General features: G+C 58.5%; 1 protein-coding gene across 10 annotated transcripts; it reads left to right on the top strand.

Annotated features, from left to right (window-relative positions):
- Positions 1–967: 967 nt before the first annotated feature.
- STAT6 (signal transducer and activator of transcription 6) lies at positions 968–15,296 on the top strand. Of its 10 annotated transcripts, none has more exons than XM_065934832.1 (25): positions 968–1,167; positions 1,778–1,888; positions 4,165–4,236; positions 4,510–4,611; positions 4,747–4,883; positions 5,298–5,436; positions 5,698–5,781; positions 6,186–6,324; positions 6,425–6,477; positions 6,648–6,796; positions 7,348–7,479; positions 7,600–7,788; positions 8,126–8,213; positions 8,339–8,461; positions 9,140–9,232; positions 9,554–9,760; positions 10,943–11,037; positions 11,145–11,281; positions 11,602–11,748; positions 11,985–12,048; positions 12,152–12,262; positions 12,801–12,893; positions 13,692–13,757; positions 13,867–13,995; positions 14,082–15,296. In XM_065934832.1, exons 4-25 carry the CDS (start codon positions 4,546–4,548, stop codon positions 14,269–14,271), a joined length of 2,631 nt encoding a protein of 876 aa, XP_065790904.1. In that variant the 5' UTR covers positions 968–1,167; positions 1,778–1,888; positions 4,165–4,236; positions 4,510–4,545; the 3' UTR covers positions 14,272–15,296. The 10 variants fall into 10 exon arrangements, with proteins under 10 accessions (XP_065790904.1, XP_065790906.1, XP_065790911.1 ...); XM_065934834.1 differs by having other exon boundaries at positions 1,781–1,888; XM_065934833.1 differs by lacking the exon at positions 968–1,167 and adding an exon at positions 1,227–1,454.
- Positions 15,297–15,326: the final 30 nt, after the last annotated feature.

The following is a 15,326-nucleotide window of genomic DNA, read 5'->3' on the forward strand; positions in this document are numbered from 1 at the left end:
GCATGTGTCGTGAGCGCCTTTGTGCACGCACTGTGATCGATCGCAGCACTGCCAGCCGTATACACCCAGGGACGGGGTCCCCGCCTGCCGTCTCCACCCCAGCTCTCCCTGCTCTCCACCTGGCTGCCTTACAGGCGCAATAAATATGCAAACACACACCTTCAACAGCCTCTGCCTTTGTGGCATTAATACTACCCTCAAACCTGGGGGCCCTATGTAAGATAGAGGCTCTTCTGTCTCGCTCCTGCCTGGCTAGTTCTGGGACAATAAAAGAGTGTCTGACGTTTACTGTGTACCAGGCATCATTCACATGCCTTATTGCATTTCACTCACAACTTTGTAAGTTAAGGCTATTATTTGCTCCATTTTACAGACGACAAAGCTGAAGCACTAACAGTAAACAGCCCAGAGTTGTGCAGCTAGCACTGTTGGCAGGATCTGAACCCATGCAGCCTGTCTTAGGGCCCAAGTTCTTAGCTGCTACCCTCTGCCTGGCTGGGCACTCGGCCTGCACACACTTGCCCATCCACGTGGATGGGAGGGGGAGGAGCCAGGGTCTGGGAGTCAGTTCCGACACCAGGGGGCAGCATAAGCCTGGCTTTGGCCCCTGAGCCCAGCCCTGTTGTGGGAGAGAGGAGGGGAGTAGAGACCGCCTCCCACCTTCCACCACTCCGGAGACCACCCTTTCCCCATACCGTCGCTCAGGTTTGGGGGCTTGAAGCTCCCTTGGCCTCCTCCAGCTCCTCCTCCAGCCAAAGCTTCAAAAACCGTCCACCAGTGACAACGATGACTCAGAAGCTGAGCAAGCCTTGTGTGTGTGAGTGTGGGTCCGTGTGACTGCATGTGGCTCTGAGTCCTGACGCGTCTGCGAGCCTGCCTGCGCGTGTGTGTCAGCCTGTGTGTGCGTGAGAGGGAGTGTCCTTCTGGCTGGGGAAGTTGTGTACATGCACGTTTATTTCTGGGTGTGTCTCAGTGTTTACCCCAGAAACAGATAGGAACTTTGCCAAGGTTGCACAGCAGATTCGTATTCAAACTTGTCCCTTGGGAACCTACAGGCAGCAACTCCAGCCTGCCGCCAGCTCCTGCCTGGGTGTTCGGAGAAGTACCCCATGAGGAGGTGGCAGAAAGGATTTTCAGTCCCAGGCGCCCCCGGAGGCCTACAGGACTGTGAGCTTCGCGGTCCCCTCCCCCACTCCCTCCCATCGGCGGGTCACGAGACCTCTAAGGCGTTCCCCACCCAGCAGGGAGGGGGGCCGAGGAGTCCCAGCTCCCCAGCCGCTTTCAGGGGCCTCCACTGGAGGGAGCGCAGAGCCCAGAGGGATTTCTTCTTCCAGAGGCGCCCCCGGGGGGCGAGGGGGGAGCCCAAGTCCCTCGTGAGCCCAAACCCCAGGCCCTTGCAAGAGTTCGAGCACAGGGGCTGCGGTTTGGGGTAGCATGTCTCTGCTTGATATTAGGTGACTTTCTGGGGAAAAGTGGATTGTTTTCGATGGGGGACAGGGTAACTGGGGATCAGCGCTTCCTCCAGCCCGGCACCAGACCTGGCTCCCCTACTCCATACCGGAGGCACACATGCTCACCCCACTTTCTTCCTCTTCCTCCTCCAGCCCACTTTCTCTTCTCTCTGTCGTCAGAGCTCCAGGGAGGGACCTGGGTAGTCGGAGAAGCCGGAAACAGCGGGCTGGGGCAGCCACTGCTTACTCTGAAGAGGGAGGACGGGAGAGGATTGTGTGTGTGTGTGTATTTTTTTTTCTCTCTCTTCTTTTTGGTGGTGGTGGAGGAGGAGGGGCGCTAGCAGGGCCAGTCCTGAACCCGCTGGACAGAGCTGCAGAGCCATGGGGCCTGGCAGAGCCCGCTGAGAGAGGGAGCCGACCACAGAGGGGTTGCCCAGGTGAGGGGATGCCTCCAGGGAGCGAGGGTGGGGGGCCTCTGACCCTCAGCGCGCGGGGCGGAGGGGAGCGCCCTGCAGGTTCCTGCCTGGGCAGAACGCATGGTCCCCGGGAAACTGTTTCAGCTGGGGCTGGTGTCACTGAGTTTGGGCAGTTTCGAAATATCCGAGGAATCTGGGGTGGGTACGGGCCCAGCAGCCGCCCCGCTCCTCCCCGGCGTGGGTCCCTCTCCCACACGCCCCATCCCCCGCGCCGCCGGGGCGCGCTCGCGCAGCGGGCGGGGGGCGAGCAGGCGCCCCTCCGCGCTCCGGGCTGGGGGCGGCGGCCGCCCCTCCGTCCAGGGCGCTGGCGGCAGCGGGCAGCGGGGCCTCCGCAGACCCCTCCCCGGCCCCCACAGAGCGTCCCCTTCAAGGGTGTGGCCAGGGGGTGAGCGTGTCCCAGAGGCAGAGCCTCATGGTGCCCCAGAGGAGGGGGGATTTCCCCCTCAAAACTGCTCCGCGCTGGCCCGGCGGCGTCACGGAGTTAACCCTCCCGGCGCCCGCTGGCTCCGCCTCCCCGCGCCCCTCCGCGCCCACCGCCGCGCGCTGCGCTTCCCGGAGAGGCGCTTTTGACTTCTGACCCCGCGGCCCCGGGTCAGAGGGCCCAGGACTGTCGGGGGGCGAGGTGCAGTTCAGGCCCCGAAGCGGGGCTGGCGAAGCTCCCGGACTTCCCTTCCCCTGGGGAAGGGAACGCGGGCCCCGCCCCCCCGGGCCGTGGCTCCGCCCTCCCTGCGGTGCTGGGGGGCTTACCGCAGAAGACGCCCCTGGCCCGGCAGGCCGATTGAGCCAGCCTGGTCATTGGGTGGGAGTCGGGGAAAGCCTGGGCCCGCGCTGTCTGAGGATGGAGTGGGGGAGATCTGAAGGCAGGGCCGTGCCAGGAAGCTGGTCACTCTTCCTGATCTAGGGGGTATGGAGAAAGGGGGGCTGCCTCTGACTTAGGGATCACCTCCGTCCGGTAGGGTAGACACAGAGGTCAAAGGTCTGAGCACCCTGAGAAACAGGAGAGGAAGCGGGAAGGAGGAATGGAGTCCTCCCTTGAGTTTGAAACACAGACCAAAAGATGCCCCACCCCAAGGCGGGTGTAGAGAAAGGTCTATGAGAGGACCCTGAGCAGGAGGGGGAGGAGTCTGCCTTTGGGAGCAAAGGGGTCGGGGGGACAGAGGAACTGGGGGAGGAGCTCGGATCTCCAGAAAAGGGGCCTGTCTGTTCTCCGTTCCTTTGGGAGTCCTGGGAGAGGGGAGAAGCTACGGTGCTGCCGGAGAACTTGGGGCTAACTGGGTTGAGGGAGACCTAGGGAGTTTCCACCCCCATCCTTCCTGTCATCTCTGGGAAGAGGGACATTTTGAGAAACATGAACTGAGAGACCCCTGGGGAACCACTGGTTTACCCACTCCGCCCTGCAGCCCACCTAGAGATGGGGAGGCAACCACCTCCCCCCATCCTCCCATCTCCTCGCCGCTTGCCTCTTTCCCTCTCTTCCTTGTGGTCCGCTAGGCTCCCCGCCCCTCTTCTGGGCTTTTCGCTGCAGGCTTACTGACCTCACTTTTTCTCCTTCCTGACTTCTCTCCACTTTTCTTCTTGCTCCATCCCCCCTTGTTCAGGTCCCCTCACATGCCCCCTCCTTTTGGGGTTATGTCTGGATCCTAAGGGAACAGAGTGGTGCTTTATCCCCACTTGGGTTCAAATCGCTTGCAGAACGGCCTTGGCAAGTTGGAGAACCTCCTTGAGCTCAGTTTCTCTGCCTGTGGTGGGATAATTTTATATTTTAAAAACTGTTGCAAGATTCTAGTGAGGTAAGGCGCTCAGTGTAATGCCTCGTACATAGTAAGTGCTTGATGAATGATCGCTATTATTACTCTACCATCTTCTTCTTCCTCATCTAGCCAGGCAGTTTTCAGATTGTTTCATGGAACCCTGGAATTTTGAGGGATTTCTCCAGGGACACCTTTGGGGTCCAGAGGTGTAGAGAGGGAAGCAAGAAGTGGTAGAATTCCAGGTCTACCACACTTGATTTCAACAGAGAAATTCCAATTTTATGTAACTGGCTAAAACGGTCTACTTCTTTAAAAAATTTGGAAAGTTCATACTTTACCCACGCCTCGTATTTTGTAGATGAGAAGATTGAGGTCTACGGAGGGGAGGTTTCTTTCTGTTTGTTTGTTTTTAAAATCTTGTGACCATGCCACAGGTCATGTGGGATCTTGGTTCCCTGACCAGGGATTTGCTCCCTTCATTGGCAGCATGGAGTCTTAGCCACTGGACCACGAGGGAAGTTCCGAGGGGAGGTTTCCTGCCAACAGAATCAGAGCCGGGTCTAGAGCTACCTTCTCCCAGAGAGCTTTCCCGTCCGCCCCCTGCCCCGGCTCTTGCCCTCCCCTCCCCCAGCTGGCTGCAGCCCTGCTCCTCCCACCCCCATGCCTGCTGCTGAAGAAAACGCCTTGTCTCAGGCTTGCCCAGGGAGGGTCCTGGCTGGACGTCGTCTGGCTGAGAGCTGTGGTGCTGATGGTCTCCAAAGGGCTGTCTATGGGGGACCCTTGGCTGCCCCCAAAGGCCAGCCTTCAAGTAAGCTTGTCCTTTCTCTTCAGCGTTAGTGTCAGCCGCTCAGCCATGTCCGCTCAGCCATGTCCGAACCTCACAACCCCGCGCGCTGTAGCCCGCCAAGCTCCTTTGGCTATGGAATTCTTCAGGCAAGAATGCTAGGGTGGCTTTGCCATTCCTTTCTCTAGGAGATCTTCCTGACCCAGGGATCAAACCCAGGTCTCCTGCACTGCAGGCGGATTCTTTACTTTCTGAACTACCAGGGAAGCCCTCTTTTTCTTCAGGCACCCTCCAAACCCCATATCATGTCTCTGTGGGGGCTGGTCTCCAAAATGCCCCCAGAAAAACTGCAGCGGCTCTATGTCGACTTTCCTCAACACCTGCGGCATCTCCTGGGTGACTGGCTGGAGAACCAGCCCTGGTGAGTCCTGGCTGCCCCCTTATCAGCCCCCCAGGGCCCTCCCTACCCACCTACCTTCCTTCTCATTAGGTTTTCTTCATCCCATTTTGAGACTTGGGACTCGTTATTCCACGTGCAGTGGTCCAGATTTAGCCGGGAGTCTGTACCACATCAACCAGACTATGGCGTGTTGACACTTGGAGTTCCCCACCCCCTTAGGAACCTGAGCCAAAGAGGAGGGAGGTCAGAGCTGGGGCAAGGGCACCACCCACAACAGCTGGAAAATTGGGGAACAGGGTGCACAGCCGAGGACTGCGGCGGGCCTGGATGGAGGAAAAGAGGAGGAAGGATCTGCTGAGCTGTTTGCTGTGGGGTGGAGGCACTAGAGTCCAGGAATCCCTGGCCTGAGGCGGCCTCATCCTGATCTTCCTGCAGGGAATTCCTTGTCGGCTCAGACACCTTCTGCTGCAACATGGCCAGCGCCCTACTTTCTGCCACCGTCCAGAGCCTCCAGACCTCAGCCGGAGAGCAGGGGGAGGGGAGCACCGTCCTGCAACATATCAGCACCCTGGAGGTGGGGGCGGGAGGGGGGGCAGGGTCAGGGTGGGCCTGGGGCCGCGGTGAGCCCTGGGTGCTGGAAGGAAGTTGGTATTCCTCTGCTTAGCTGTTAGCTAGCAGGCAAATTAGATTTTAAAAGCGTGCAAATGCATGCAAACTTCTGGAGTCTATGATTGTGCTGCCTCTGAGTTCCTGTGTGAATGGGGGGGGGGGTTGGTGCGGGAGAATGACATGGGTGAGGGCGAGGCTAACCCCAGCTACCACCCTTCACTTCTAGAGCATATATCAGAGGGACCCCCTGAAGCTGGTGGCCACTTGCCGACACATACTTCAAGGTGAAAAAAAAGCTGTTATGGAGCAGGTATTGTGATACCCCACCTCCCACCCCAACTCAACCCCCGGGAACTTTAGCCTGAGCCATGAGAAACTAGAAGGGATTTGAACTTCAGGAAAAGCTCAGTGTTCTAGGTTCAAGATAATCAGAGGAGGTTCCTGGGGTCAGAGTGAGCCCCAAGTTAAGCTCAGAGAAGCTTCCAGCAAGGGACTGAGGGTAGTGAGGGGCCTGGGGAGGAAAGGGCAAGTGATACAGCGCTGTTATCTCCAGAAGATTCTAAAATGTCAGGAAGAACTGTCAAGGAAGAGGAGGGAGTGAGACAAAAGAAGTGGTCCATCTTCTGCAGAGCAGTGGGCACCCCTGTCGGGAGTGGAGGCTGAGTGAAAAGGGATGGGCAGAGGGTCTCACCTGTCGCCTGTCTTTCCTTGCAGTTCCACCACCTGCCAATGTCCTTCCACTGGAAGCAGGAGGAACTCAAGTTTAACACAGTCCTACGGAGGGTGCAGCACCGGGTGGGGGAGACCCGCCTTCTCCGGGAGGCCCTGCAGCCTGGCGCTGAGGCTGGCCAAGGTGGGGTTCCGGGGAGTGTGTGGGGGCAGCCCCTCTTGGATCTCAGCCCTGACTGAACCTCTCCAATCTGTGCGCACCCCGATTTTTGCCCTACCCCCAGTGTCTCTGCACAGCTTGATAGAAACGCCTGCCAACGGGACTGGGCCAAGTGAGGTGAGTGATGGGCTGAGACGCGGAGACTGAGCCCAAAGTGCAGGCTGAGGGTCTCAGATCTGTGGCGGGATGGTGAGTATGCCTCTGAGGGGTGAGAAAGGGAGGCCTACCCTGCAGAGCTGGGCAAAGAGGAAGCGCGTGGCTCCGGCTCAGGCCCCGCCTGCCCACAGGCCCTGGTCACGCTGCTGCAGGAGTCTGTTGGCGAGCTGGAGGCCGCTCAGGCTCTGGTGCTGAAGAGGATCCAGATATGGAAGCGGCAACAGCAGCTGGCAGGGAATGGTGCGCCCTTTGAGGAGAGCCTGGCTCCGCTACAGGAGAGGTGGGGGCAGGGCCGACAGGGAAGCGGGATGCGCTGGGGTGGACACCTGCTCTCCCTGCTGGAGGTGTGAGAGAGTAAGCAGGCCAGGGGGTCTCGGGGTGGGCCAAGACTCGGAGAAGCCAGTTCCGGCAGAGCCCCCCAGGTCTTGCACGCGTGCGCCAGGCTGACCCAGCAGGGGCATTCCTCCAGCCCATACTGTCCTCTTCGAGCTCCATGCCCAGAGAACTGGGAAGTCCTTTTGGTTTACTGGGCAGGGCATCTTTCAATAGTGCAAAAGCATCATGCGTGCTGGCCTCGGACCTGGGTATCAGATGCCCTGGGGAAGCGGCAGCTCCTTTCCATGGAACTTCCGGGCACTGAGTGGGAACTCTGCTCAGAGCCAAGGCGCGTCCCACCGCCCCTTCAGCCCCGGAGCCTGCCGTCGGGCCCACTGCTCACCCCCAGCCCTCCACACACACTGCTCTGCTTTCTTCCTGGGCTGAGGGGTGAGGGGTGGTCTGGGCCGGGAGCAGGCTGGGAGACTGTGCCCCTGACCACGGTCCTGGCCCCAGGTGTGAGAGCCTGGTGGACATTTATTCCCAGCTGCAGCAGGAGGTGGGGGCAGCTGGTGGGGAGCTTGATCCCAAGACCCGGGCAGCGCTGATTAGCCGACTGGATGAAGTCCTGCGTACACTCGTCACCAGGTATGAGCCCCGCTGCTGGTGGAGAGCAGACCCCAAGGAAGCAGGAGGGCCAGAGTTGGGGGGGCGGCGCCCGGAGGGACCGGCTGTTCACTTCGCTTGTGTCTTCCTCACCCCTCCCAGCTCTTTCCTGGTGGAAAAGCAGCCCCCACAGGTTCTGAAGACTCAGACCAAATTCCAGGCTGGGGTTCGATTCCTGCTGGGCCTGCGGTTCCTGGGGGCCCCAGCCAAGCCTCCGCTGGTCAGGGCCGACATGGTCACGGAGAAGCAGGCGAGGGAGCTGAGCATGCCCCAGGGGCCCGGAGCTGGAGCGTAAGCCGGGGCTGGAGAGAGCCTGGGGGGAGGGTGATGGAGGCCAGAGGAGCCTGGGGGACCGGCACAGCGAAGGGGGCTGGTGATGACAGGGAGGGAGGGCCGTGGGATATGGGGACCCTGGGTAACAGTCAAGCCAGAGGAAGGGCAGGGACCCACCAGCGCTGGAGCGGGGTGGCAGTGTCCTGATTTGGCTAAGATGGGGGTTTCTCCCTCAAGAACCCAAGTAGGGAGATGGAGATTAGGGACCAAGAGTCCAGGCCATTCACCTGTGAACTCAAGCTCCTGCTGCTCCTGGGCCAGTCGGGATGAGCCCCTCTCTGACTTACCCTGGCAGAGAAAGCACAGGGGAGATCATCAACAACACCGTGCCCCTGGAGAACAGCATTCCTGGGAACTGCTGCTCTGCGCTGTTCAAGAACCTGGTGAGGGGCCTTTGGGGAGCAGTGGGCGGGGGTCCTCAGGCCAGGCAGGTGTCCTCGAGAGGGTGTGGGGAGCCCAGGAGAAGCCGTTTCTGCCCTCACCCCCCTCGCCCTCACCCCATCCCCAGCTTCTGAAGAAAATCAAGCGGTGTGAGCGCAAGGGCACCGAATCTGTCACCGAGGAGAAGTGCGCAGTGCTCTTCTCCACCAGCCTCACGCTCGGCCCCAACAAACTCCCCATCCAGCTCCAGGTGAGCCTGAGCCCCAGCCCCGCCCGAGGAGGGGCCCCAGGTGCCCCGGCCAACACCCCGAGGCCTGGATCCTCACTCCTCATGGATGCCCTGCGCCCTGCGGGTCTGGGGTTCATGCATGTTGGGGCTCCAGGGGGGAGTGGGGAGGACGAGAACTCAAGTGCACACTCTGGGGAATGATGGTGCGTGCTATTGCATATGTCCCTGTGTGATTCTGTCCCAGGTTTTGCAAGAACTATTTTCGTTAGCCATGCCAGTGGCTAAGATATTGAAGCACTCTTCTTAGACCAGGGCACTTAAAACGGCACTGTTTTAAGTCATACGCATGCACACACACGCAGGGTTTGCGCCGTGAATGTTATGAGGCAGGTACTCTTACTCACCTCGTTTTACAGATGAGAACACAGACACAGAGGTTGAGCACTCAGCCTGGGTCACACAGCTCCTGAATGCTGGAGCTGGCATCTGAAACCTGGAGGTCTGACTGCATAGCACTGGCTCCTCACCACGTCTCAGCAGGGAGGCCATAATTCAGCTTCAGAAAGCACTCGATCACACACCACGAATTTTTAACTATGTGGTGGAGTTGAGGAGCTTCCGGGCACCCTCAGAGCCAGCCCTCTGCAGAGGCCCCCTTGTCCCCCAGTACCAAGAGCTCCCTTTCCTCCCCTGCCTCAGGCCCTGTCTCTGCCCCTGGTGGTCATCGTCCACGGCAACCAAGACAATAACGCCAAAGCCACCATCCTGTGGGACAATGCCTTCTCTGAGATGGTGAGGCAAGGCCCGGAGCTGGGGGGCGCCGTGACCTGGGGGCTGGGCGCGGGCTGGTGGGGTGGCTGGTGTGAACACTCGAGTGGCCGCAACGCCTCCTCGTACACTTGCTTCTGTCCTTCTGACCTCCTTTTGCGCCAGTGTTAACACCGATTCTCTGGTGGCACCTTAGACTACTGTTGGAAAAGCACCATTTTCTTGAGCAGACTCAGGGGGACAAGCGGGGAAGGGACAGTCTGGGGAGCAGGGGATGCAGGCCCTCCTGAGGAGGAATGGCTACGTCGGCCTGAGGCTCCCTCCCCTGCTCCCCTCCCCTCCCAGGACCGCGTGCCCTTTGTGGTGGCTGAGCGGGTGCCCTGGGAGAAGATGTGTGAAACGCTGAACCTCAAATTCATGGCTGAAGTGGGGACCAACCGGGGGCTGCTCCCAGAGCACTTCCTCTTCCTGGCCCAGAAGATCTTCAATGACAACAGCCTCAGTATGGAGGCCTTCCAGCACCGCTCTGTGTCCTGGTCACAGTTCAACAAGGTCATTCCCCTGCCCTTTGGACCTTCCGCCCCCAAGCTCTTCATCCCTGGGGCACTCAGGGCCTCCCCAGCCTCTGCCCAGGGACCGACCTCTAGGATTTTCACAGGGCCCCGCCACGTTCATCAGGAGGGCCTCTGCTCTGGCCCAGGCAGGAAAACCCCGTGGCTCTCTGGCATCCCCCTAGTTTTTGTCTGGGGGCCCTCCGTCCTCCCTTTTGCTAGTGATTTGCATGACTCACCCAGATTGTGTGTAAACACAGCTTTGATTTGAAATGACTTTGACCCATTGGGAAAATAGTTCTTATTGCAAAAACCAGGACAAAATCCCATAGGGACAAACGCAGTAACACCATCGACCATGCGTCGACTGCTTCGTATATGCCAGATTGTACTTGAGCACTGTGCGTATGCTATCTCACTTAATCATCACAACAAGCTCTTTAAGGTAGGCACTATTACACCCATTTTATAGAGGATGAACCGGCTCAGAGGCGTTAAGTAGTTTCTCCAAGGCCTCCCAGCAAGTGAGGCCATATTTCTGACTCTTGCTCTTAGCTACTACATTTTACTGCCCCCAAAATAAGGTGGCTCAGGTCTGGATCTGTTACAAAAACGGGGGAAAATGGAGGTCTGGGTGTCTTGGTTGAAGACCAGCTGAGTCAATGCTATTACATACTGATCTCTTTTTTAAAAAAGGAAGAAAGAAAAGCCCACACGACAAGAGGATGTGTTAGCAAAGGGAACAGGACACTTACATCCTGCAAGCTGCCTTCTCTGGACACCACTTCCGCCAGGCCTCATTCGGGAGGGGGTGGAGCACAGTGGTTATGAGGGGGCCCAGCCCAGACTTCCTGGACTAAATCCCAGCCCTGCTTCTCACTGGTTGTGTAAGAAGCAAGTTATTTGATCTTTCTAGGCTTTCATTTCTTCGTCTGTAAGATGGGATGCTCATGGGATCTTCATCCATAGACGTGTAAAGATCGGATACAGTAATTTACGGCAAGAGCCTGGACCAGTGCCTGGCACACGGGCAGCTGGAGTGCCGGCCGTTGCCGCTGACGGGGTCTCAGGCGCAGCGTGGCCCCCAGGCCTGTGACTCCGCCGCGTCGGTGCTCACAGCCCGGTGCCTGGCCCAGCCAGTCCCGCGCTGCCCTCCCGTGCTCACACCGGCTCCCCCCCACAGGAGATCCTGCTGGGCCGTGGCTTCACCTTTTGGCAGTGGTTTGACGGTGTCCTGGATCTCACCAAGCGCTGCCTCCGGAGCTACTGGTCAGACCGGTGAGTCCCTGCTCCCAGGTGACCTGAGGATCTGGGCCTCCAGATCCTGCTCCACACCCTCCACACCCTCCACACCCTCACCCACGTCCTCTCGTTCATCCTGGCAGGTTGATCATTGGCTTCATCAGCAAACAGTACGTCACGAGCCTTCTCCTCAACGAGCCTGATGGAACCTTCCTCCTTCGGTTCAGTGACTCAGAGATTGGGGGCATCACTATTGCCCATGTCATCCGCGGCCAGGATGGTGAGGTCACCCCAGCCACTCCTCTGCCTCTATGACTGTACCCTCAGGGGCTTCTTCTGAGAAAGGTCCTGGCCTTCTTTGATGCCAACCCTGATCTTCAGGAAGTTCTTCCTTAGGTTCAACTTCTCTTCTTTCTTCTGTGGCCTAAACTTCTACCCTCTCACTTGGAGTTTGGTGGGAATGGGGACTGGTGGAACCCTCACACCAGCTCCTCCTCTCCTTTCTTTGGTAGATTAAGAATGAGTCCAACCATGGGGGTAGGTTGGGGAAGGGGAAGCAAGTCTGGATGGAGGGGACTCATGGCCTCATTCCTTATGCAGGCTCCCCACAGATAGAGAACATCCAGCCGTTCTCTGCCAAAGACCTGTCCATTCGCTCACTTGGGGACCGAATCCGGGACCTTGCTCAGCTCAAAAACCTCTACCCCAAGAAACCCAAGGATGAGGCTTTTCGGAGCCACTACAAACGTGAGCTGTGAGCCGGGGCTGGCAGCTCTGACTCCTGCGGTCCACCTCCTCCCTACTCCTGGCTCTCCCACCCCACCTGCTGTGGGGTGTCATCATCACCCCATCATCCCTGACTTCTTCCCCCATTATCATTTCCCTGCTTCTGGACCCTGCCCATCATCCATGCTCACCTTTTCCAGCTCCCTTCCTCCCTAACCCGGAAGCATTCCATGGCTCTCCTTTCCTCCCCGCAACAGCTGAGCAGATGGGTAAGGATGGCAGGGGTTATGTCCCGGCTACAATCAAGATGACTGTGGAAAGGTGAGTGCTGGTGTGGACGGAGGGCGGGGCTGACACTTACTTGTAAGCAGGAGGTGTGGCATCATCCTCTGGTCAATCACACATACCTCCTCCCCTCCTCCAGGGACCAACCACTTCCCACCCCAGAGCCCCAAATGCCTACCATGGTGCCTTCTTACGATCTTGGAATGGCCCCTGACTCCTCCATGAACCTGCAGCTCTGCCCAGATATGGTGTAAGAAGCTTGAGAGAGAGAACTGGGAGTGGTCTGTGCCAGCAGGCATTCAGCATGGGCATGGGGAGAGTTGGCACTGGGGGTTGAAGTGGGGAATTTCCTTTGCTTGAAAGGGATCCCCCAACTTTCTCTTAAAAATAGAATTTTAAAAACCTATTTTATTTTTGGCTCTGCTGGGTCTTCCTTGCTGTGCAGGCTTTTGCTCTAGTTGAGGCGAGTGGGGGCTTCTCTCTAGTTGTGGTGCGCAGGCTTCTCATTGCAGTGACTTCTCTTGTTGCAGAGTGTGGCTCTGGGGCTGATAGGCTTCAGCAGTTGCGGCTCCTGGGCTTTAGAGCTCAGGCTTAGTAGTTGTGGGGCTCGGGTTTAGCTGCTCCACGGCATGTGGGATCTTCCTGCAACAGGGATCAAACCCATGTCTCCTGCACTGGCAGGCGGATTCTTTACCGCTGAGCCCCCAGGGAACCCCGAGATTCCTGGGTAGGGGGTTGGGAGTATCTAGAAGAAGGGCTGGCCTCAAGAGTCTGCTTTCTTTCCCTAGGCCCCAAGTGTACCCACCACGCTCTCACTCCATCCCCTCATATCCAGCCCTCCCCCGGGAAGAATCAGTCAATATGTTGCCAGCCTTCCAGGAGTAAGTGGGGCCCCCTCTGGGGAAGGGGGTTGAGTCGCCCCCTGCAGTGGGGATGGGCACTTGTATTTGTGAAGAGAGGCTCTTCAGTGAGGAAGGGGTGGCAAAAATCCAACAACACCTGTGTCTCTTCTGCCCACTCCATGGAGGTGTTAATAGTTAAGATCCAGGTTCAAATTCCAGCTCCACCACTTGCTGACTTTGGGCAAGTAACTTAACTCTGATGCCTCATCTGTAAAATGGAATAATGATGGTAATACCTACTTCACAGGATTATTGTGAAGGTTAATTTGAGTTCGTAGTATGTATAAAGCTAAACATAGAACCCAGCTCCTAGTAAGAGCTATGCAAGTGTTAGTATTCTCTCTCCTGCCTCTTAAGTCTACTGTCATTTTCTGTTACCTTGATTTGTATGTGTTTATCTTTCTGGCCTGGAAGTGGCAGACATTTCTGTTCTCCAGGTAGCGCTCAGGTGTTTACTAACTCTCAGTCGAGGCAGGACATCTTCCCCCCAGAGGAGCTGAGGTAGAGGTGGGATCTTAGAACCAGCAGAGTTCAGAGTCCAAAGAAACAGCAGAAATTACCTCATCTATCCTTCCCCTGTCCCCCGCTCCAGTCCCCAGTGCATAGAGTAACACTTATACAGAGAAGAGGACCAGACTCACAGGTAGAAATGTCTTGCCCAGGGCGATGCCATCATGACGAGGAACTGGGAGTAGGGTCCGTGCTCGACGGGCTTGACTTTGCAGCAGTGCCCGGTCCAGCTCTCCTTTGACTGTGCCCTCCCCTTCCTGCTTCCAGACCTCACCTGCCGATGCCTCCCAACCTGAGCCAGATGAGCCTGCCCTTTGACCAACCTCATCCGCAGTGAGTGACCCCCCCGCCCCCATCCTGAGCTCAAGCTCCTCATTCATTCCCAGCCTCAACCCCAGCCTGACCCCCAGCACCAGCTCATTTACTTCTCCGGGGCTGGCAGGGGCCTGCTGCCGTGCCCGCCGCAGGATCACGCCATGTCCAGCCCCGAGCCCTTGCTCTGCTCAGACGTGACCATGGCAGAGGACAGCTGCCTGAGCCAGCCGGTGGGGGGGTTCCCTCAAGGCACCTGGTGAGTGTCAGCCTGCGGGGGGAGGCCGGGGAGGTGAGGTGTGGCTACCATGCCCATCCCACTGCTGCTCCACTTCCTCCCTGCAGGGTCCGTGAAGACATGTTCCCGCCCTTGTTGCCTCCCACGGAACAGGACCTGACCAAGCTTCTCCTGGAGGGACAAGGGGAGTCCGGGGGAGGGTCCTTGGGAGCCCAGCCCCTCCTGCAGCCCTCCCCCTACGGGCAGTCTGGGATCTCCATGTCCCACCTGGACCTAAGGGCTAACCCCAGCTGGTGACCCCAGCTGGAGGCGGAGCCCGGAGAGCCCGCTCCCCTGCCCCCACGGGCCTGCTCTGGGCACCTGCCCCCGTTGCTGCCCAGCAGCAGAGAGGGAGCTGTGGCCTCCCCTCCCCCCCACTCCCTGCCCAGGAGGAGAGACTGCCAGGAGAAGGTACACGGGGTGGAACATACCTACTCCTTCCCTTCCCACACACCCCTGCCCTCTCCCTTCCAGAGAGAGGAAGGGAGATTCAGGTTCCGAGGGAGACACACCCCAACATGCCTGCACAGGCAGCGCACGAGCGCGCGCACACGCACACACACGCACACACATGCTCTCCTTGGAAGATGGCGCTCGGCAGGAAGAGGGCTGGACGAGAGCACAGGTGCGGGCAAGGGGGGATTTCTCCGCGTGCCCCCGGCCGGGGCTCAGCACTCACGGATGGAAACGCACACACGCACACATCTGCTCCACAGACCGAGGGTGGCGCTGTGGGCTTGGGCCCCGGCCCTGGAGAGACGGGAAGCAGTTCAGGAGACCCTGGAAGGGAGGTGGGGTGGGGTCTGTACATTCGGTTACAGATGTGGCTTTTGCCCAGATTAAAAAAAAAAGAAGTCCCAACCAGCTCCAGATTCTTGTGAGTCAGCGTGTGTGAGATTGTGCAGAAGTGCAAGGGCCGAGTCTGTGCACAGCCAGGTGAAAGCGTGTGCACTTGGGACATGTTAACATGTGGGTGTCACACGTTCAGCACAGAACACTGGCCCCTCTGACTGTGCCTGTGTGACAACATAAGTCAGCAAGTATGATACTGCCCACGAGGCCCCAGCGAGCATGCGGGCCTCTCGGACGTATGCTAACCCAAATGTACTCAGTCTGGGCATGACTGTGTCCACGCGGGTCTCTGTGGCTGCAACATCTGCGTATCGCAGATATGCAGCTGGGCTTTGGTGGGTCACCACCCCGAATCCTGCCCGGAGGCAGGGTGTGAAATTGGGGTCCAGACTCAGGTGTGTGGTCCCCTTGATGTACTGGGGGCCCCACCTGCTGCTTCTTTCCTATTTCCCCCACCCACC

Source organism: Muntiacus reevesi, chromosome 4 (genome assembly GCF_963930625.1).
Source record: "Muntiacus reevesi chromosome 4, mMunRee1.1, whole genome shotgun sequence".
Classification (NCBI taxonomy): domain Eukaryota; kingdom Metazoa; phylum Chordata; class Mammalia; order Artiodactyla; family Cervidae; genus Muntiacus; species Muntiacus reevesi.